The sequence below is a fragment of the Thalassophryne amazonica genome, chromosome 11 (assembly GCF_902500255.1).
Source record: "Thalassophryne amazonica chromosome 11, fThaAma1.1, whole genome shotgun sequence".
Lineage (NCBI taxonomy): Eukaryota > Metazoa > Chordata > Actinopteri > Batrachoidiformes > Batrachoididae > Thalassophryne > Thalassophryne amazonica.
The window spans coordinates 107,849,155-107,873,525 of NC_047113.1; the positions used below are offsets into that span (position 1 = coordinate 107,849,155).

At 39.7% G+C, this 24,371-nt stretch overlaps 1 protein-coding gene across 1 annotated transcript in view; it reads left to right on the top strand.

Moving 5' to 3' along the window:
• The first annotated feature begins 7,012 nt into the window (after nt 1-7,012).
• rab33ba (RAB33B, member RAS oncogene family a) overlaps nt 7,013-24,371 on the top strand; it is a 31,515-nt gene continuing 14,156 nt past the window's right edge. The window contains exon 1 of the mRNA XM_034181006.1: nt 7,013-7,363. Coding sequence (XP_034036897.1) covers nt 7,145-7,363 — 219 coding nt within the window. The 5' untranslated portion in view covers nt 7,013-7,144. The remainder of the gene's footprint in view (nt 7,364-24,371) is intronic.

Sequence of the window (24,371 nt, forward strand, 5' to 3'; positions counted from 1 at the left end):
ATTATGTGATGGTCCATCCACAACTTGTGTTAGACCAAAAGAGTTCAGGAGGCTTTAACCCTAATATTAAAATCACCACAGACCAAAAATTTGTCATATTTTGGGATAAAATCTGCCAGAAACTCAGAAAACTCCTGAATAAAATCCTTATTCAGGGGATTGCCGCCGCGACGGGCACCAGAGACCTTGCGACCACAGCTACGAGCGGCCGCATCGATAATGGAGGTGGAGAACATGGTCCACTCGGACTCCATGTCTCCGACCTCCCCCGGGATCTGGGAGAAGCTCTCCCGGAGGTGGGAGTTGAAGACCCCGCTGACAGAGGGTTCCGCCAGTCGTTCCCAGCAGACCTTCATGATACGTTTGGGCCTGCCAGGTCTGACCGGATATATTTGGGCCTGCCAGGTCTGACCGACTTCCTCCCTTCCCAGCGGATCCAACTCACCACCAGGTAGTGATCGGTCGACAGCTCTGCCCCTTTCTTCACTCGATTGTCCGAGACACGTGGCCGAAGGTCAGATGAGACGACTACAAAGTCGATCATCGACCTCCGGCTCAGGGTGTCCTGGTGCCACGTGCACTTATGGACACCCTTGTGCTCGAACATGGTGTTCATGATGGACAAACTTTGACTAGCACAGAAGTCCAACAACTGAACACCATTCGGGTTCAGATCGGGGAGGCCGTGCTTCCCGATCACCCCCCTCCAGGTCTCACTGTCGCCGCCCACGTGGGCATTGAAATCCCCCAGGAGAACAATGGAATCTCCAGTCGGAGCGCTATCTAGTACCCCTCCCAGGGACTCCAGGAAGGTCGGGTACTCTGCACTGCCACTCAGCCCGTTGGCCGAGACAACGGTGAGAGACCTGTCCCCCACCCGAAGGCGTAGGGACGCGACCCTCTCGTTCACCGGAGTGAACTCCAACACATGGCAACTGAGCTGGTGAGCAATAAAGCAATGCGACCCCAGCTCTTGCCTCTCCTCGTGGGCAACGCTGAGAAAAATGAAGCGTCCAGCCCCTCTCCAGGAGTTGGGTACCAGAGCCCAAGCTGTGTGTGGAGGTGAGCCCGACTATCTCTAGTCAGTATCTCTCTACCTCTTGCACAAGCTCAGGCTTCTTCCCCCCTAGCGAGGTGACATTCCATGTCCCAACAGCCAGGGGCTGTGAGCATGGACCGGGCCGCCGGGCCACCGGCCCTCAACTGCCACCCAATCCTCTCTGCACCCGACCCCCATGGCCCCCTCTGCAGGTGGAGAACCCACAGGAGGGCGGGCCCACGTCGCTCTTTCGGGTTGAGCCCGGCCGGGCCCCATGGGCTAAGGCCCGACCACCAGGCGCTCGCGCACGAGCCCCAACCCCAGGCCTGGCTCCAGGGTGGGGCCCCGGCTCCACCATACTGGGTGACGTTTCGGTCCTTGATTTTTTACTTGTCATGGAGGTTCTGAACTGCCCTTAGTCTGACCCGTCACCTAGGACCTGTTTGCCTTGGGAGACCCTACAGGGAGCACAAAGCCCCCGACAACATAGCTCCTAGGATCATCCGGGTACGCAAACTCCCCCACCACGATAAGGTGGCAGCTAGAGGGGGAGTTGTTGAACATCTTGATCAACTATTTGACGAAGCAAAAATGTAGAGTGACTATCACAATATCCCTGAGTTTAAGATTTAATGCATCTATAAAAATGATCAAACGACTGAAAATCCGGAAGGAAGTGGTAGTGGTGTGACTATACGACTTTAGACATTATAACTGATAAACAGGTGGAATTGTTGGAATATGCTTTATTTTGTTATCACTTAAATGTCTAAAGGAATTGTTTTATTTAAATTGAAGTAGAAGTAACCCTGTTTTCCATATGCAGTGTTCAGATACATAAGATATCTGAGATCCTTGTCTCACTTAGTCAGAGCAACAACCAGTTTCTCATGGCGTGATTAATGCAAAGTGTCTGTTTTTCAATACGCAGTGTTCAGATACATGAGGATATCCGAGTTTTGTTTTGTTTAGTCAGAACAAGTAGAAAAATAAGCTGTTGCCACACATTCGCACATGGTATTTGTCATCTTATTTTGCTGATGTTGACACTTAACTAAAGATTGAAACTGTCCTTGTTCCCGGGAGAGTCTGTGCTGATCGTTTCTGCTTTGTAGCCATGGTGACGGCATCCTTGTTTGCTTGAATGAACAAAAAGTGAGGTAGAGTGTCACTCAGGAGAGAGAGGGTAGGAGTGAAGGAATGAATGAATCTGTTGCTCGAGCGGTATAGTCTATCTCTCTCCTCGTGACACAACACTCTGCTCGTGAGCAAAAGAGAAACACTGACTTCTGGTGTGTTTCTTTGATATCAGGTTGTCTGTGATTTCTATTACAGGGTGAACCTGACATATTTAATACTGATTGTGTTTTGTTATTTCATACTGAATGTGTCGTTATTTAATACTGTTTGTGATTTATTTCATACTGACTGTGTTGTTATTTAATACTGTTTGTGTTTTGTTATTTAATGCTGAATGTGTCGTTATTTAATACTGTTTGTGATTTATTTCATACTGACTGTGTTGTTATTTAATACTGTTTGTGTTTTGTTATTTAATGCTGAATGTGTCGTTATTTAATACTGTTTGTGATTTATTTCATACTGACTGTGTTGTTATTTAATACTGTTTGTGATTTGTTATTTAATGCTGAATGTGTCGTTATTTAATACTGTTTGTGTTTTGTTATTTAATGCTGAATGTGTCGTTATTTAATACTGTTTGTGATTTGTTATTTAATGCTGAATGTGTCGTTATTTAATACTGTTTGTGATTTGTTATTTAATGCTGAATGTGTTGTTATTTAATACTGTTTGTGTTTTGTTATTTAATGCTGAATGTGTCGTTATTTAATACTGTTTGTGATTTGTTATTTAATGCTGAATGTGTTGTTATTTAATACTGTTTGTGATTTATTTCATACTGACTGTGTTGTTATTTAATACTGTTTGTGATTTGTTATTTAATGCTGAATGTGTCGTTATTTAATACTGTTTGTGTTTTGTTATTTAATGCTGAATGTGTCGTTATTTAATACTGTTTGTGATTTGTTATTTAATGCTGAATGTGTCGTTATTTAATACTGTTTGTGATTTGTTATTTAATGCTGAATGTGTTGTTATTTAATACTGTTTGTGTTTTGTTATTTAATGCTGAATGTGTCGTTATTTAATACTGTTTGTGATTTATTTCATACTGACTGTGTTGTTATTTAATACTGTTTGTGATTTATTATTTCATACTGAATATGTTGTTATTTAATACTGTTTGTGATTTATTATTTCATACTGAATATGTTGTTATTTAATACTGTTTATGATTTTTATTTAATGCTGAATGTGTTGTTATTTCATACTGTTTGTGATTTATTATTTCATACTGAATATGTTGTTATTTCATACTGTTTGTGATTTATTTCATACTGACTGTGTTGTTATTTAATACTGTTTGTGTTTTGTTATTTAATGCTGAATGTGTCGTTATTTAATACTGTTTGTGATTTTTATTTAATGCTGAATGTGTCGTTATTTAATACTGTTTGTGATTTTTATTTCATACTGAATGTGTTGTTATTTAATACTGTTTGTGATTTATTATTTCATACTGAATGTGTTGTTATTTAATACTGTTTGTGATTTATTATTTCATACTGAATATGTTGTTATTTAATACTGTTTATGATTTTTATTTAATGCTGAATGTGTTGTTATTTCATACTGTTTGTGATTTATTATTTCATACTGAATATGTTGTTATTTCATACTGTTTGTGATTTATTTCATACTGACTGTGTTGTTATTTAATACTGTTTGTGTTTTGTTATTTAATGCTGAATGTGTCGTTATTTAATACTGTTTGTGATTTTTATTTAATGCTGAATGTGTCGTTATTTAATACTGTTTGTGATTTTTATTTAATGCTGAATGTGTTATTTCATACTGTTTGTGATTTATTATTTCATACTGAATATGTTGTTATTTAATACTGTTTGTGATTTTTATTTAATGCTGAATGTGTTGTTATTTCATACTGTTTGTGATTTTTATTTAATGCTGAATGTGTTGTTATTTAATACTGTTTGTGATTTATTATTTCATACTGAATATGTTGTTATTTAATACTGTTTGTGATTTGTTATTTCATACTGAATGTGTTATTTAATACTGTTTGTGATTTGTTATTTCATACTGAATGTGTTGTTATTTAATACTGTTTGTGATTTATTATTTCATACTGAATATGTTGTTATTTAATACTGTTTGTGATTTTTATTTAATGCTGAATGTGTTGTTATTTCATACTGTTTGTGATTTTTATTTAATGCTGAATGTGTTGTTATTTCATACTGTTTGTGATTTATTTCATACTGAATGTGTTGTTATTTAATACTGTTTGTGATTTGTTATTTCATACTGAATGTGTTGTTATTTAATACTGTTTGTGATTTGTTATTTCATACTGAATGTGTTGTTATTTAATACTGTTTGTGATTTATTATTTCATACTGAATGTGTTGTTATTTAATACTGTTTGTGATTTGTTATTTCATACTGAATGTGTTGTTATTTCATACTGTTTGTGATTTGTTATTTCATACTGAATGTTGTTATTTCATACTGTTTGTGATTTTTATTTAATGCTGAATGTGTTGTTATTTCATACTGTTTGTGATTTTTATTTAATGCTGAATGTGTTATTTAATACTGTTTGTGATTTGTTATTTCATACTGAATGTGTTATTTAATACTGTTTGTGATTTGTTATTTCATACTGAATGTGTTGTTATTTAATACTGTTTGTGATTTGTTATTTCATACTGAATGTGTTGTTATTTAATACTGTTTGTGATTTGTTATTTCATACTGAATGTGTTGTTATTTAATACTGTTTGTGATTTATTATTTCATACTGAATATGTTGTTATTTAATACTGTTTGTGATTTTTATTTAATGCTGAATGTGTTGTTATTTCATACTGTTTGTGATTTTTATATAATGCTGAATGTGTTGTTATTTCATACTGTTTGTGATTTGTTATTTCATACTGAATGTGTTGTTATTTCATACTGTTTGTGATTTGTTATTTCATACTGAATGTGTTGTTATTTCATACTGTTTGTGATTTTTATTTAATGCTGAATGTGTTGTTATTTCATACTGTTTGTGATTTTTATTTAATGCTGAATGTGTTGTTATTTCATACTGTTTGTGATTTGTTATTTCATACTGAATGTGTTGTTATTTCATACTGTTTGTGATTTTTATTTCATACTGAATGTGTTGTTATTTAATACTGTTTGTGATTTGTTATTTCATACTGAATGTGTTGTTATTTCATACTGTTTGTGATTTGTTATTTCATACTGAATGTGTTGTTATTTAATACTGTTTGTGATTTGTTATTTCATACTGAATGTGTTGTTATTTAATACTGTTTGTGATTTGTTATTTAATATGGTTTGTGTTATTTAATACTGTTTGTGATTTGTTATTTAATATGGTTTGTGTTATTTAATACTGTTTGTGATTTGTTATTTCATACTGAATGTGTTATTTAATACTGTTTGTGATTTGTTATTTAATATGGTTTGTGTTATTTCATACTGTTTGTGATTTGTTATTTCATACTGAATGTGTTGTTATGTAATACTGTTTGTGATTTGTTATTTCATACTGAATGTGTTGTTATGTAATACTGTTTGTGATTTGTTATTTCATACTGAATGTGTTGTTATTTAATACTGTTTGTGATTTGTTATTTAATATGGTTTGTGTTATTTAATAGTGTTTGTGATTTTTATTTAATGCTGAATGTGTTGTTATTTAATACTGTTTGTGATTTATTATTTCATACTGAATATGTTGTTATTTAATACTGTTTGTGATTTGTTATTTCATACTGAATGTGTTGTTATTTAATACTGTTTGTGATTTATTATTTCATACTGAATGTGTTGTTATTTAATACTGTTTGTGATTTATTATTTCATACTGAATGTGTTGTTATTTAATACTGTTTGTGATTTATTATTTCATACTGAATATGTTGTTATTTAATACTGTTTGTGATTTGTTATTTCATACTGAATGTGTTGTTATTTAATACTGTTTGTGATTTGTTATTTCATACGGTTTGTGTTATTTAATACTGTTTGTGATTTGTTATTTAATATGGTTTGTGTTATTTAATACTGTTTGTAATTTGTTATTTCATACTGAATGTGTTATTTCATACTGTTTGTGATTTTTATTTAATGCTGAATGTGTTGTTATTTCATACTGTTTGTGATTTATTATTTCATACTGAATATGTTGTTATTTAATACTGTTTGTGATTTGTTATTTCATACTGAATGTGTTGTTATTTCATACTGTTTGTGATTTATTATTTCATACTGAATGTGTTGTTATTTCATACTGTTTGTGATTTGTTATTTCATACTGAATGTGTTGTTATTTCATACTGTTTGTGATTTATTATTTCATACTGAATGTGTTGTTATTTAATACTGTTTGTGATTTGTTATTTCATACTGAATGTGTTGTTATTTAATACTGTTTGTGATTTGTTATTTCATACTGAATATGTTGTTATTTAATACTGTTTGTGATTTGTTATTTCATACTGAATGTGTTGTTATTTAATACTGTTTGTGATTTGTTATTTCATACTGAATGTGTTGTTATTTAATACTGTTTGTGATTTGTTATTTAATATGGTTTGTGTTATTTAATAGTGTTTGTGATTTTTATTTAATGCTGAATGTGTTGTTATTTAATAATGTTTGTAATTTGTTATTTACCACTGAAAGTGTTTTTTTTATGTCACAGGAGTATGTTTATTAACGTCCACTAGATGTCAGTAATGTATGCCAGGTGAAATGACATCCCGAAGAAGAAGACGAAGAAGAAGAAGGACTTTGTTCTCGCGAGATCTGACGGCCTATGCGAATGGTCGAACGTGGTTTTCCTGCAGATGACTGTGCGTGTGCTGCGTTCACGTGCTCTTTTCACCTGTTTTTTTTCAGGAGCTGCCTATTTTACACTGTTTTCTTTTTTCCTTCTTCACACCTTTATTTGATTTTTTTTTTCTTCTTTGCACCTTTATGAAATCCGTGGTGACGTCATCAGCCTGTGTCATGGCGGAGCGCCTGCCGCCACCGCGGAGCCGCATCTTTAAAATTATCGTCATCGGGGACTCGGGGGTCGGTAAGACCTGTCTGACCTACCGCTTCTGCGCCGGCAGGTTCCCCGACCGGACCGAGGCCACCATCGGGGTGGACTTCAGGGAGAAGCTGGTCCAGATCAACGGCGAGAAAATCAAGGTGCGGCACCGCAAAACTCACAACTATCCGCCGATTTTAATTAACTCAGGGTCATAAAGTGATTTATGTTTGAACCAGCAGCTTGTAAATGAAGATACGCCTCACTGTTCGTGAAGATTAAATTTTGAATAATTGTGATAGACTCGGTCCGACCGAAACACCAGTAATGATTATAATTCCTGTTAATTAATATGTATATGTTGCGGACATGAACGAGCAAAGCGCTTCAGCATCTCACCCTGTCATTTCCGGTTTGTGGCTTTTACCCCTCTGGGCAGATTTCCGGTGTTGCAGACCGAATGGTCTGCCCCTCAAAATTTTGCATCTGCGCATGCGTCGTTTCGGGCCACAGCAGCACGTCAAGTCTGTTCACCCAAAGCAATCAAATGGATTAATGGGTTTAATATGCACGTCACGGACATGACGAGCGAAGCTCCTCAGCGTCTCACCATGTCATTTAGGTCCTTCAGACTTTTTTGAGTAAATGCTTTGGTGGAGCATGACTAAAACTTTTGAGCCACACTCTCACGAGCGCCACTAGCTTAGCTTACGACAAGCTAAAAGTGGACGCTCTCCTTATAGCCCAACAACTTTCCACAGTTTCTGGGTATTCTGTGGGTACGCGGCCGACATGCTTGATGAATTCTTGCGCAAGAAGTAGTTCCCAGATAATTGTGATGTATTCCTGTGAGATAATGAGTATATCTCATCTAAATTAATTCTAAAATTTACCAGTAATAACTAGGGATGGGTATTGATAAGATTTTATCTATCGATGCCATTATCGATTCTGCTTATCGATCCGATTCTTTATCTATTCCCTTATCGATACCTCTTGTGAAGTTTGTATTAAAAGTAGGCTTTACAGGTTTTCTATGTATTTCATTAAGTCTTAAAGTAAATAAATATGAAATTAGTCACTGTATCCTTGATCTCTGGACATAAATAAAAATAAACAAAACGGTGTTTCGCTTTGAAGTTATTAATTCCAACTGGACTCTATCATTCTAACTTGACTCGTCAGAGAGCCGTGCAACGTTTGGAGCTGTGTGAACAGAACAGAGGACGATTCTCATTTCTTTCCAAACAAGACAGGAGTCCCAGTTAGTGACTTTAATCTGCACAAAAGTGACTTATGATTGACATATTCAGGGATGAAAGTGGTGAAAAACAAAAAAAGCTGAAACCCAAAATTACCCCCAACACCACCTGCACGAAAATGTTTGAATTCTAGAAGCTCTGAAATGCAATCTGGGACTATTCCAGACAATAAACTGCAGTGAGTGCAGCATCCATTTAGTGAAGGAAAAAATACAACTTTCCTTATTCAAATTCATTCCAGTAGTATTCTGCTCTTACTAGGATGCAGCAGTTTTCTAGTTTGTCAGATAGTTCTGGAGGAAATCACTGAAGAAATTAACAAACTGAAAATATGGTTTGACCAAAACAAACTGTCATTAAACTTAAAACGGGGATGAAATGGAGGTGTAAGAGACACTAGGTGTTCACAGGAAACACTTATTTCTGTATTTATGTATGTTCATTGTTAGTTGGTTTTATATTTTCTGTTGTTTCTATTCCAGTTCTCTTTGTCTCTTTCTCTAAAATTGTATATAATAATCAATCAATCAATCAATTTTATTTATATAGCGCCAAATCACAACAAACAGTTGCCCCAAGGCGCTTTATATTGTAAGGCAAGGCCATACAATAATTACGTAAAAACCCCAACGGTCAAAACGACCCCCTGTGAGCAAGCACTTGGCGACAGTGGGAAGGAAAAACTCCCTTTTAACAGGAAGAAACCTCCAGCAGAACCAGGCTCAGGGAGGGGCAGGCTTCTGCTGGGACTGGTTGGGGCTGAGGGAGAGAACCAGGAAAAAGACATGCTGTGGAGGGGAGCAGAGATCGATCACTAATGATTAAATGCAGAGTGGTGCATACAGAGCAAAAAGAGAAAGAAACACTCAGTGCATCATGGGAACCCCCCTGCAGTCTAAGTCTATAGCAGCATAACTAAGGGATGGTTCAGGGTCACCTGATCCAGCCCTAACTATAAGCTTTAGCAAAAAGGAAAGTTTTAAGCCTAATCTTAAAAGTAGAGAGGGTGTCTGTCTCCCTGATCTGAATTGGGAGCTGGTTCCACAGGAGAGGAGCCTGAAAGCTGAAGGCTCTGCCTCCCATTCTACTCTTACAAACCCTAGGAACTACAAGTAAGCCTGCAGTCTGAGAGCGAAGCGCTCTATTGGGGTGATATGGTACTACGAGGTCCCTAAGATAAGATGGGACCTGATTATTCAAAACCTTATAAGTAAGAAGAAGAATTTTAAATTCTATTCTAGAATTAACAGGAAGCCAATGAAGAGAGGCCAATATGGGTGAGATATGCTCTCTCCTTCTAGTCCCCGTCAGTACTCTAGCTGCAGCATTTTGAATTAACTGAAGGCTTTTCAGGGAACTTTTAGGACAACCTGATAATAATGAATTACAATAGTCCAGCCTAGAAGAAATAAATGCATGAATTAGTTTTTCAGCATTACTCTGAGACAAGACCTTTCTAATTTTAGAGATATTGCGTAAATGCAAAAAAGCAGTCCTACATATTTGTTTAATATGTGCTTTGAATGACATATCCTGATCAAAAATGACTCCAAGATTTCTCACAGTATTACTAGAGATAACTAGTAATCTAGAGATAATTAGTGAATAACTAATCATTAGATTATTAATACAAGGTCTGTGATAAAACTAACGTACCTTTTTATTTTTTTCAAAAACTATATGGATTTGAATCACGTGCGATTACATCAGACAACCTTGAACCCTCGTGCGCATGCGTGAGTTTTTTCACGCCTGTCGGTTACGTCACTCGCCTGTGGGCAGGCTTTGCGTGAGGAGTGGTCCAGCCCTCCCGTCGGAATTCCTTTGTCTGACTTCTTCCTGAGAGACTGACGCTTTGCTTGATCAAAATTTTTTCAGAACCTGTGAGGCACATTGAAGTGGACACCATTTGAGAAATTCAGCTGGTTTTCTGTGAAAATTTTAACGGCTGAGAGATTATGGACTGTTGCTATCGCTTTAAGGACTGCCCACGGAGCGGGACGTTGCAACGCACCCTGAGCCGCCGCTGTCTGCCTGTTTCGAGCTGAAAACTTCCAAATTTAAGCCTCTGTTGACCCAGGACGTCGTGACAGAACAGAGAACTTTCAGAAGAGGTTGGGATCAGCAGTTTATCCGGACATTCCACTGTTAAAGGTGATTTTATTAATGAAAGACGTGCGGACGGGTCCGCGCATCGGGACGCAGCCGCCGTGGTACGGCGGCACAGTCCATAATCTCTCATCAGCTGTTAAAATTTTCACAGAAAACCAGCTGAATTTCTCGAATGGTGTCCACTTCGATCTGCCTCACAGTTTTTGAAAAAATGTTGATCAAGCAAAGCGTCAGTCTCTCAGGAAGTTCTCAGACAGAGATTCCGACGGGAGGGGTGGACCACTCCTCACTCAAAGCCTGCCCACAGGCGAATGACGTCACTGACAGGCGTGAAAAAACACTCACATGCCCACGAGGGTTCAAGCTTGTCTGATGTAATCGCACGTGATTCAAATCCATATAGTTTTTGAAAAAAATAAAAAGGTTCGATACTTTATTGACAGACCTCGTATATAAACAAAAATAAATTCAGAAGATATTACAATTTGTACACTCAACAAAAATATAAACGCAACACTTTTGGTTTTGCTCCCATTTTGTATGAGATGAACTCAAAGATCTAAAACTTTTTCCACATACACAATATCACCATTTCCCCTCAAATATTCAATCAATCAATCAACGTTTTTCTTATATAGCGCCAAATCACAACAAACAGTTGCCCCAAGGCGCTCCATATTGTAAGGCAAGGCCATACAATAATTATGAAAAACCCCAACGGTCAAAACGACCCCCTATGAGCAAGCACTTGGCAACAGTGGGAAGGAAAAACTCCCTTTTAACAGGAAGAAACCTCCAGCAGAACCAGGCTCAGGGAGGGGCAGTCTTCTGCTGAGACTGGTTGGGGCTGAGGGGAAAAAAACAGTAAAAAGACATGCCGTGAAGGGGGGCAGAGATCGATCACTAATGATTAAATGCAGAGTGATGCATACGGAGCAAAAAGAGAAAGAAACAGTGCATCATGGGAACCCCCCCACAATCTACATCTAAAGCAGCATAACCAAGGGATGGTCCAGGGTCACCTGATCCAGCCCTAACTATAAGCCTTAGCGAAAAGGAAAGTTTTAAGCCTAATCTTAAAAGTAGAGAGGGTATCTGTCTCACTGATCTGAATTGGGAGCTGGTTCCACAGGAGAGGAGCCTGAAAGCTGAAGGCTCTGCCTCCCATTCTACTCTTACAAACCCTAGGAACTACAAGTAAGCCCGCAGTCTGAGAGCGAAGCGCTCTAATGGGGTAATATGGTACTACGAGGTCCCTAAGATAAGATGGGACCTGATTATTCAAAACCTTATAAGTAAGAAGAAGAATTTTAAATTCTATTCTAGAATTAACAGGAAGCCAATGAAGAGAGGCCAACACGGGTGAGATATGCTCTCTCCTGCTAGTCCCCGTCAGTACTCTAGCTGCAGCATTCTGAACCAACTGAAGGCTTTTTAGGGAACTTTTAGGACAACCTGATAATAATGAATTACAATAGTCCAGCCTAGAGGAAATAAATGCATGAATTAGTTTTTCAGCATCACTCTGAGACAAGACCTTTCTGATTTTAGAGATATTGCGTCCTACATATTTGTTTAATATGCGCTTTGAATGACATATCCTGATCAAAAATGACTCCAAGATTTCTCACAGTATTACTAGAGATCAGGGAAATGCCATCCACAGTAAGGATCTGGTTAGACACCATGCTTCTAAGATTTGTGGGGCCAAGTACAATAACTTCAGTTTTATCTGAGTTTAAAAGCAGGAAATTAGAGGTCATCCATGTCTTTATGTCTGTAAGACAATCCTGCAGTTTAGCTAATTGGTGTGTATCCTCTGGCTTCATGGATAGATAAAGCTGGGTATCATCTGCGTAACAATGAAAATTTAAGCAATACCGTCTAATAATACTGCCTAAGGGAAGCATGTATAAAGTGAATAAAATTGGTCCTAGCACAGAACCTTGTGGAACTCCATAATTAACTTTAGTCTGTGAAGAAGATTCCCCATTTACATGAACAAACTGTAATCTATTAGACAAATATGATGCAAACCACCGCAGCGCAGTGCCTTTAATACCTATGAGATGCTCTAATCTCTGTAATAAAATTTTATGGTCAACAGTATCAAAAGCAGCACTGAGGTCCAACAGAACAAGCACAGAGATAAGTCCACTGTCCGAAGCCATAAGAAGATCATTTGTAACCTTCACTAATGCTGTTTCTGTACTATGATGAATTCTAAAACCTGACTGAAACTCTTCAAATAGACCATTCCTCTGCAGGTGATCAGTTAGCTGTTTTACAACTACCCTCTCAAGAATCTTTGAGAGAAAAGGAAGGTTGGAAATTGGCCTATAATTAGCTAAGATAGCTGGGTCAAGTGATGGCTTTTTAAGTAATGGTTTAATTACTGCCACCTTAAAAGCCTGTGGTACATAACCAACTAACAAAGACAGATTGATCATATTTAAGATCAAAGCATTAAATAATGGTAGGACTTCCTTGAGCAGCCTGGCAGGAATGGGGTCTAATAAACATGTTGATGGTTTGGACGAAGCAACCAATGAAAATAACTCAGACAGAACAACCGGAGAGAAAGAGTCTAACCAAATACCGGCATCACTGAAAGCAGCCAAAGATAACGATACATCTTTGGGATGGTTATGAGTAATTTTTTCTCTAATAGTCAAAATTTTGTTAGCAAAGAAAGTCATGAAGTCATTACTAGTTAAAGTTAATGGAATACTCAGCTCAATAGAGCTTTGACTCTTTGTCAGCCTAGCTACAGTGCTGAAAAGAAACCTGAGGTTATTCTTATTTTCTTCAATTAGTGATGAGTAGAAAGATGTCCTAGCTTTACGGAGGGCTTTTTTATAGAGCAACAAACTCTTTTTCCAGGCTAAGTGAAGATCTTCTAAATTAGTGAGACGCCATTTCCTCTCCAACTTACGGGTTATCTGCTTTAAGCTACGAGTTTGTGAGTTATACCACGGAGTCAGACACTTCTGATTTAAAGCTCTCTTTTTCAGAGGAGCTACAGCATCCAAAGTTGTCTTCAAAGAGGATGTAAAACTATTGACGAGATACTCTAACTCCCTTACAGAGTTTAGGTAGCTACTCTGCACTGTGTTGGTATATGGCATTAGAGAACATAAAGAAGGAATCATATCCTTAAACCTAGTTACAGCGCTTTCTGAAAGACTTCTAGTGTAATGAAACTTATTCCCCACTGCAGGGTAGTCCATCAGGGTAAATGCAAATGTTATTAAAAAATGATCAGACAGAAGGGAGTTTTCAGGGAATACTGTTAAGTCTTCTATTTCCATACCATAAGTCAGAACAAGATCTAAGATATGATTAAAGTGGTGGGTGGACTCATTTACTTTTTGAGCAAAGCCAGTAGAGTCCAATAATAGATTAAATGCAGTGTTGAGGCTGTCATTCTCAGCATCTGTGTGGATGTTAAAATCGCCCACTATAATTATCTTATCTGAGCTAAGCACTAAGTCAGACAAAAGGTCTGAAAATTCACAGAGAAACTCACAGTAACGACCAGGTGGACGATAGATAATAACAAATAAAACTGGTTTTTGGGACTTCCAATTTGGATGGACAAGACTAAGAGACAAGCTTTCAAATGAATTAAAGCTCTGTCTAGGTTTTTGATTAATTAATAAGCTGGAATGGAAGATTGCTGCTAATCCTCCGCCACGGCCCATGCTACGAGCATTCTGACAGTTAGTGTGACTCGGGGGTGTTGACTCATTTAAACTAACATATTCATCCTGCTGTAACCAGGTTTCTGTTAGGCAGAATAAATCGATACGTTGATCAATTATTATATCATTTACCAACAGGGACTTAGAAGAGAGAGACCTAATGTTTAATAGACCACATTTAACTGTTTTAGTCTGTGGTGCAGTTGAAGGTGCTATATTATTTTTTCTTTTTGAATTTTTATGCTTAAATAGATTTTTGCTGGTTATTGGTGGTCTGGGAGCAGGCACCGTCTCTACGGGGATGGGGCAACGAGGGGATGGCAGGGGGAGAGAAGCTGCAGAGAGGTGTGTAAGACTACAACTCTGCCTCCTGGTCCCAACGCTGGACAGTCACAGTTTGGAGGATCCAAGAAAATTGGCCAGATTTCTAGAAATGAGAGCTGCTCCATCTAAAGTGGGATGGATGCCGTCTCTCCTAACAAGACCAGGTTTTCCCCAGAAGCTTTGCCAATTATCAATGAAGCCCACCTCATTTTTTGGACACCACTCAGACAGCCAGCAATTCAAGGAGAACATGCGGCTAAACATGTCACTCCCGGTCTGATTGGGGGTCTGATTGTTCACAAACCAGTCTAAATCTGTGATAGTGAGCACTTCTCCTTTGCTGAGATAATCCATCCCACCTCACAGGTGTGCCATATCAAGATGCTGATTAGACACCATGATTAGTGCACAGGTGTGCCTTAGACTGCCCACAATAAAAGGCCACTCTGAAAGGTGCAGTTTTATCACACAGCACAATGCCACAGATGTCGCAAGATTTGAGGGAGCGTGCAGTTGGCATGCTGACAGCAGGAATGTCAACCAGAGCTGTTGCTCGTGTATTGAATGTTCATGTCTCTACCATAAGCCGTCTCCAAAGGCGTTTCAGAGAATTTGGCAGTACATCCAACCAGCCTCACAACCGCAGACCACGTGTAACCACACCAGTCCAGGAACTCCACATCCAACATGTTCACCTCCAAGATCGTCTGAGACCAGCCACTCGGACAGCTGCTGAAACAATCGGTTTGCATAACCAAAGAATTTCTGCACAAACTGTCAGAAACCGTCTCAGGGAAGCTCATCTGCATGCTCGTCGTCCTCATCAGGGTCTCGACCTGACTCCAGTTCGTCGTCGTAACTGACTTGAGTGGGCAAATGCTCACATTCGCTGGCGTTTGGCACGTTGGAGAGGTGTTCTCTTCATGGATGAATCCCGGTTCACACTGTCCAGCGCAGATGGCAGACAGCGTGTGTGGCGTCGTGTGGGTGAGCGGTTTTGTGATGTCAATGTTGTGGATCGAGTGGCCCATGGTGGCGGTGGGGTTATGGTATGGGCAGGCGTCTGTTATGGACGAAGAACACAGGTGCATTTTATTGATGGCATTTTGAATGCACAGAGATACCGTGATGAGATCCTGAGGCCCATTGTTGTGCCATACATCCAAGAACATCACCTCATGTTGCAGCAGGATAATGCACAGCCCCATGTTGCAAGGATCTGTACACAATTCTTGGAAGCTGAAAATGTCCCAGTTCTTGCATGGCCGGCATACTCACCGGACATGTCACCCATTGAGCATGTTTGGGATGCTCTGGACCGGCGTATACGACAGCGTGTACCACTTCCTGCCAATATCCAGCAACTTCGCACAGCCATTGAAGAGGAGTGGACCAACATTCCACAGGCCACAATTGACAACCTGATCAACTCTATGCGAAGGAGATGTGTTGCACTGCATGAGGCCGCACCAGATACTGACTGGTATCCCCCCCCAATAAAACAAAACTGCACCTTTCAGAGTGGCCTTTTATTGTGGGCAGTCTAAGGCACACCTGTGCTAATCATGGTGTCTAATCAGCATCTTGATATGGCACACCTGTGAGGTAGGATGGATTATCTCAGCAAAGGAGAAGTGCTCACTATCACAGATTTAGACTGGTTTGTGAACAATATTTGAGGGAAATGGTGATATTGTGTATGTGGAAAAAGTTTTAGATCTTTGAGTTCATCTCATACAAAATGGGAGCAAAACCAAAAGTGTTGCGTTTATATTTTTGTTGAGTGTAATACATTTGACTCTTTTATGACAACAAACGCTTATTATACAGAAAACAAATGCACCCGAATGTGATGACAGCAGCAAAAGCTTAATGCTAACTTTAACATTGAAAATGCCATAGACATGCTAACGCATTAGCATCGGTCCCGTTTTTAAGTTATAAAATACATCTATCAACTGTTTCAGAAAACCATAACAGGTCGGTTTAACATAGAACAGGTAAATAATACTCAGACGTATGCTCTTTAGGGTTTTAGTGGGGGGAAAATTAAGATACAGCGAAAGAAAAAAATGAATGTTTATGAGTTCAATGGTATGAATATTTAATTTGGTGAAAGCTGGAACAAACCATTCAACGAGGCAAAGCTGGGTTGAATGGTTTGTTCCAGCTTTCACCAAATTAAATATTCGTTATAACAGCTAAAATACGAGGTCTGTTAGAAAAGTATCTGACCTTTTTATTTTTTTCAAAAACCTTATGGATTTGAATCACGTGTGTTTGCATGAACCAACCTTGAACCTTTGTGTGCATGCATGAATTTTTTCACGCCTGTCGATTGCGTCATTTGCTTGTAAGCAGCCTTTGTGTGAGGATGGGTGGAGTCTCTCGTCGGATTTTCTTTGCAAGGAAAATGGCGGAACGACTGGAGCAGCGCAACTGCATCAAATTTTGCCAGAAACTGGACAACAGCCAGGTGGAAACCATTCTGATTATTCAGACGGCTTTCTGTGACGATCCTCTGGGCATCACACAGATTAAGGAGCGGTACAACCGGTTTAAAGACATCCGCACAACGGTGGAGAGCGAGCCGTGCTCCGATCGGCCATCAACATGCTGAAATGACCAGATCATTTCCAAAGTGAACACTGTGGTGATGTGGAACCGTCGTGTGACTATCAGAGAAATTGTGGAAGAAGTGGACATCAGCACTTTTTCGCCACATTCCACTGTGACAGAAGATTTTGCCATGAAAAGAGTTGCAGCAAAATTCTTGCCGATGGCTGCTGACGGCGGAGCAAAAGCGCCTCTGTGTTGAAGCCTCACAGGACATGCTGGACTCCGAAAAATGATGCCCACCTCTTCCACCATTCGGAAGATTCAGACGGCTTTCGGTGGCCTTTCAGTCGTGTGACTATCCGAGAAATGGTGGAAGAGGTGGGCATGTCACAACATTAACTCGAATAATTTGATTACAAGAAATGTTTGAGGCAAATTCTGTGCCTTGAAGCTTCGTTTAACGTTGTAGTACATATGCCAGGCCTATGTGTGGCGCTGCAACGTCCCCAGAAAAAAAAACGAAGACGACTAGGGCATGCCCATAAGCTGTGTAAACGCTAATCAAATTAGCACCTAAAGCTACCGCTTTCTAACGTGACACACAGAGTAAAATAAAGCCTTTTAAGAGAAAGAGGGTCGACGCTGATCATCTGAAACAGACTGACTGCACATTTCAAGTGAAGCAGTGTGTTTGTCGGCTGTGTGAGGGGCTCTCAGCACTCCCCTCACATCTTTTAAGAAATCCACTCTTCCTTCTGCATTTCCCTCACTCGCAGAGTGTTTTGCTTTTTTGGGCAACACACAACGCTTCACAAACACGGTAACTCAAATAAAATAATAATAGTTAAAAAAAAAAACTGACTGCAAGGCTTGAATGTTCAAACTCCAGCTGAAATGCATCTGCTGAATCACAGAGAAAGAGGGATAAAAAAAACCCACGCAGGGACCCAGTCCACCAACCTTAAAATGGTAAAATTTTACAAGTTGGGGAAAACACAAAATAGAAAGCCACATCCCATCACCATTTCAGCAAAATGTCAAGACTTTGGCCGGACTCTGGCTGATCTCCTGACACCAGGAAAAGATCCAAAACTTAAAGATGTTTTTTCACATCTTTAAGTTTTGGATCATCTGAAACAGACTGACTGCACGTTAGGGCTGCTCGATTATGGAAAAAATCAGTATCACGATTATTTAGGTAAATACTGAAATCACGATTATTCAAATGATTTTTTTTTTTTTAGTTACACAATGCATTTATTCAGCATTTCTCTCACTCTAAAAAAAAAAATAAATAAATTGTGAGACGTGTGACAGGACTGCTCATTTATGGAGCAGTTTTCTGAAGAAAAATCCTTGGAAATGTTTTTTGCTGTTGTTTGTTTACCCCAGAATTTCTGATTACTGTTAAAAAAAAGTTTAGAACACTTGTAATTAAAATAGCTAAATAAATCACCAAATGGTTCTTTAGAAACCTTTCATCTGTAAATTAAAACCACCTGTTATTTCAGATTAATTTCTTGTTTAACATAAGGAACCTCAGACATTTATTTTTAGACAAAATAACATGGAAATTTGTACATTTTTTTTAAGTCTGGTAGATTATTTATATCTCATTTCAACCAGAAAAACAGACACTGTACATAAATACAAATGTTTATTCTAAATACAAAAGGAAATAATTTAACAATGACTGCAGTGTGATTGTAAAGTAGGATTTCTGTGACATAAACCTCATGATGAATTTTTTTATATTTAATTTTTTGTAATTTTGTCAAAATATGTAATTGCCTTTAATGTTGTTATCAGGTCAGAGTCATTTCTAAAATATGAATTTGAGCACAACAAGTGGAGAGCTTCTACCTGTGCAAATGTCTTTGGACTTTGATTCGTGGACATTTTTAATGATCTGTTCATTTATTGTTAAAATATACAAGGAAACAGCTTTTTAAAAAATAAAATAGTTGCTGTTGAAAGAGCCTTTTATTTAGAAACAGGTGATGTTCTGCTGGATTCTCTGGACCAGATGAAGGTCTCTTCTGCAACTTTGACCGCTGGTGGTCTTGTTGAAGACACTTTTGTCCTATTTTGAAGAGCAGAGATGTTTTCTTTCGACTGGACTTCGTGGTGTTCAGCTCATCAATGGAAGTTTGGTTGTCTGCACAGCAAATGTTCCTGATTGGGACAAATAAAAATATTTCTTTAAATATAAAGAAACACTAAACACTTTAGATATAAAAAAGGAGAAAAAAAAACGGTGGAAAACGATAAAAAAAAACGTCTGCCCAGTGATGATGCCTGAAGGCCGGCTTCTCCGTTCGGGTCGGTTGATATCCCACCAAGTCGTCAGTCCTCCCTCAGTTGGCGTCACTCCGAAAAGTAGCTGAAAAAAGCTTCTCCCAGCAGGGTGATGGAGAATCGCACTACTGCTGTTTTTTAAAGCTTTTTTTGTGGTTCAGGTGACGCAAATTCAAGGAGGTGATCGCTGAACTTTTTTCAGGTTGTGGAAACAGCCAGAGTGTGATGTAGCAATCTCCGCCCCTTGCCGCTTCCGAAGCAATGCATCTGACATCATGCGTCTTGGGACATGTTGACGGATTGGCCTGATGAAAGGCCCTTAAATCGTTTCACTTGATTATACGAGTTTGGAGATCGTTTGATACAATTATCGATATTGCGATCGAAATTCGGTTAATTTCACAGCCCTACTACACATTTCAAGTGAAGCAGTTACCCAGGAAAACAGAAAAGGACACACTAAATTTGACAGTCTGTGTGATGACGCAGGGACATTGTGCCATTGCTTAGGGAGAGCCCTGGACTGTTGATGGTGTTAAAAAAAAGGCAAAAGTATGTTTTATCCGATTACTCGATTAATCACCAGAATACTGGATTACTAAAATAATCGATAGCTGCAGCCCAACTAATAAGTACGTCACATGCCAAGAATTCCTGATTAAGACGTTTTCCAGAAATGTAGAGCAATAAAAAACATCAGAGAGCACTAATTATGAGCGTGTGTGCACAGAGAAACTTAGTCATGAATACTTTGATATTGTCTTGCTAACTGTGATGTTAAAAAAACGTGCGACACGTCCTTTAAGAGTGGAAGTTGTGGAAATCAAGGAATACTTGTAGATCACCCTGTGAGTGCATTTGCTGGTATTGAGACAAAATTAGCTCCATAGGAAGTTAGCTTTGAGTTCGTGAAAGTTAGCATGCACGCTAACGCTGCAAAATTCAGTTACATTTAAGTCATTTATATAGCACCATATCACAACAAAGTTGCCTCAAGGGCACTTCAGCTGGCAATAGGCTGATTCTCCAGCCTGTCGAGTAGAATATGATGATCCACAGTATCAAACACAGCGCTGAGATCTAACAGCACCAGAACCGTAGTGGTGTCCGAGTCCATTGCGAGCAGAAGGTCAGGGGTAGCTGTTAACACCCAGAACGTGAATCGGCTGCAAATTGCGAATTATCCACAAACCATTAATTGCAAAATGTGAATACTGAAAAATATCTCCCAAAACATGAACACAGGTCTCCCAAAATGTGAATATATATTTCAGTTTAGGTAGTTTATGGATTTCACTTTACAGATCAGTTACTGCTGGAAATCTTGATTGCAAACCCGATCTCCACACAATGATTTTTTTTTTTTTTTTTTTTTTTGGTGGGTCACGACAGCCTGAGGAGGTGATCCGAGCAGCTCTCACTTCTGGTGTCAAGCACCTGGTCCCGCTGGGTGTGTCCCACTCTGGGGACAGTGTCAGGTGAGGACTTTAACTGGGACGGTCCACCTGTCAGTCTCTGAGGACAGAAACCTCCCCCTCCACAAAACGCCTCTATAATCTTCAGAGAAACGTTGTAGAAAAACAAACAATAGTTTCTAATCTCAGGAAGGTATCAATCAACTTCAATCAACTTTTTTCTTACATAGCGCCAAATCACAACAAACAGTTGCCCCAAGGCGCTCCGAAGGTAGACAACGAACTACAACCTTACTTTCATCCATCTGAGCTGGAAAAATAACACTGAGCTCAGCGAGCAGATGGCAGAGAAACGGAAGCCTAGGGACCGTCTACAAAGTGCAAACACAAGACACCAGAAAAAAATTCAATAAATTCAGGATTGGTGTCACCGACTTCACTGCAGACATCAGTGGAGTCCTGCTGGATATACCACTCAGCACTCCATTTGGAAAAATGGGCAAAAATGGAATTTTAGTTATTTTTATTTTTATCATTAAATTGAGTCATAAAATGAGCAATAAAATTGACTAATTCACTAAAATCCCTAAAACGTGCTGGTCAGATCAGTTAAAAATGCCAAGTTGAGCAGCCACTTATCGTCACAAAGGTGCTTGGATTCTGCATGTTTACTGTCGAGGAGAAAATCCTTTATCTCTGGACAGAGCTCTCAGAATCTCTGCAGGAATTTCCCTCTCCTGAGCCTTCTGACGTCGGTGTGCAGCAAGAGGTCAGAGTAGCTGCAGTCAGCATCCTCCAGATGTGCACCAGATGTGCACGGAACAGTCGTCTCTGAAGAGGTCTCGCTCGGAGAGAACGGGCCATTTTCGTTGCCACATCCATTATCTCTTTAATGTTTAGTATTTTAGCACATAATGCTGCTGGTGTATGATGCACTGATAATTCATTGTCCTGCCTGCACTTGGCAGTAAATCCATTCAAGTGGCCCACCGTCGCGGGCGCACTGTCCGTGGTGATTGATATCAATTTATCCACCGAGAGTTGGGTTTTCTCAGTTACGGTTTTGAAAGATGTTCTTTCATGGTCCGTATTGTTAACAGCTCCTCTTCTGCACTCATATCTGAAAACACCATCCGAATAAAAATGCACAACTGGGCTGTATCACTTCTGTCTGTAGACTCATCTAATGAGTGAGAAACACTCGTCCTTCCAAAGCTGCTGTGTCCAGTCCTCAATCAATCAATCAATTTTATTTATATAGCGCCAAATCACAACAAACAGTTGCCCCAAGGCACTTTATACTGTAAGGCAAGGCCATACAATAATTACGTAAAAACCCCAACAGTCAAAACGACCCCCTGTGAGCAAGCACTTGGCGACAGTAGGAAGGAAAAACTCCCTTTTAACAGGAAGAAACCTCCAGCAGAACCAGGCTCAGGGAGGGGCAGTCTTCTGCTGGGACTGGTTGGGGCTGAGGGAGAGAACCAGGAAAAAGACATGCTGTGGAGGGGAGCAGAGATCAATCACTAATGATTAAATGCAGAGTGGTGCATACAGAGCAAAAAGAGAAAGAAACACTCAGTGCATCATGGGAACCCCCCAGCAGTCTAAGTCTATAGCAGCATAACTAAGGGATAGTTGCTATGCAGCCATGCCCCTTAGCAATGACTTCCTATTAAATTTCAATAAAGTAATTTTTTTCAAAAATGTGCAAGTGTTTGTAGTAACAAGCTGAAATGTGTTCATTATGTTCATCTTCATATAAAAAGGAGGATTTTTTTTAGTTACCAGGTCTATGCTACAAAAATCCTTTTCTAAGAACATTTTCGGGTCTCGTCTCATGGCCTAGTACAGTTACACAGCGCGGTGAAGTTATGGCAAATTGGTCGTGACGCGCAAAGCCTCCGCGCGGCTTTCCATGACAAAATCTCTTGTTAAAAGTGAAATCTGCCGGAAAATGGCTGATGTCCAGCTCTTGTGATAACAAGAGAAAGAGCACACGACGGTCTCGTATCCACAGAGCCATCAGCTTAGAAATGATCCAGTGGTTTATGCCGCGATGTTGCAGCTCGGAGTGCGGCGCACCGACCGTCCTTAAAGGGGTCCTTAAAGCTGTAGGGCGCACCGACCATCCTTAAAGGGGTCCTTAAAGCTGTAGTTAAAGTCCTTATTCTCTGTGAACCCCGTAAAATTTTCACCAAAAGCCAGATAAATTTTTCGAATGGTTTCCAGGTGCCAGTCTCTAACAGCTTCTAAAAAAAAAAAAGTCCTTTTCATTCCGCCATTTCCAGACAATGAAAATCCGACGAGGGGCGGGACCACTCCTTCCACAAGGAGTGCTCACAGGCGAATGACGTCACCGACAGGCGTGGAAAAACTCACACATGCGCACAAGGGTTCAAGCATGTCTGACGTAAAAACATATGAATGAAATCCATATAGTTTTTAAAAAAAATAAGGACCGTTACTTTATGGACAGACCTCGTACGTCTTGGTAACTGCTTGTTTTTAAAATCCCACAGCAAGGAGTCAGCTGCCTCAACGAAAGTGTCTTTTATCATCTCTCCATCTTGAAAGGACTTCTTCTTATGCTTCATGATAGAGTGACACACACGGGCCGATGCCTTTGCTTTTGAATTAAGCTGTGTGAAAAATGGCTGCTGTCTGCTTAACTGTGATTTTAGTTCCCTCACCTTTCTCTTCCTCAGCTCACCTTTCAGAGGGAGGTCAGTGTCGTAGTTTTTGTGAAGAGTTCGAAAGCGTCTCTCCACATTTCCCTTCTTTGAAGTAGCAACAACAGATTTGCAGATCAGACAAATGCATTTCGAATACGACACGGTGAAAAAAAGTCCTCCTCCCACTCCGCATGGAAGTGGTACGTTTTTGGCTTCTTACTTGGCCGTCAATGACCAGGGTGAGGTCTCCAACCTTCTTGAGCAGTGGTGCTGGGGCCACCACCAGGAGCTCTGTCTTGTTGGTGTTAAGTTTCAGTAGGTTGGTGGTCATCCAAGTTTTGATATCCTGCAGACAGGTGTTGAGTTGGTTGGAGTTGTGAGGAGGGCTTGGTGCTGATATACAATTGGGTGTCATCAGCATAACAGTGAAAACCGAGTCCATGGTTGCAGATGATCTGACCAAGGGGGAGCAAGTCAATGATAAAGAGAAGGGGGCTAAGGACAGATCCCTGGGGAACACCATGATTAACTGCTGCTATGGTGGAGATGGACCCTTGCAAAGTGATGTATTGTTTTCCATTAGAGAGGTAGGACTGGACTCCCCCTCGAACTGCCACCTTATCATGGTGGGGGAGTTTGCGTACCCGGATGATCCTTGGAGCTATGTTGTCGGGGGCTTTGTGCCCCTGGTAGGGTCTCCAAAGGCAAACGGGTCCTAGGTGACGGGTCAGACTAAGTGCAGTTCAGAAGCTCCCATGACCAGTACAGAATCAAGGGCCGAGACGTCGCCCGGTATGGCGGAGCCGGGGTCCCACCCTGG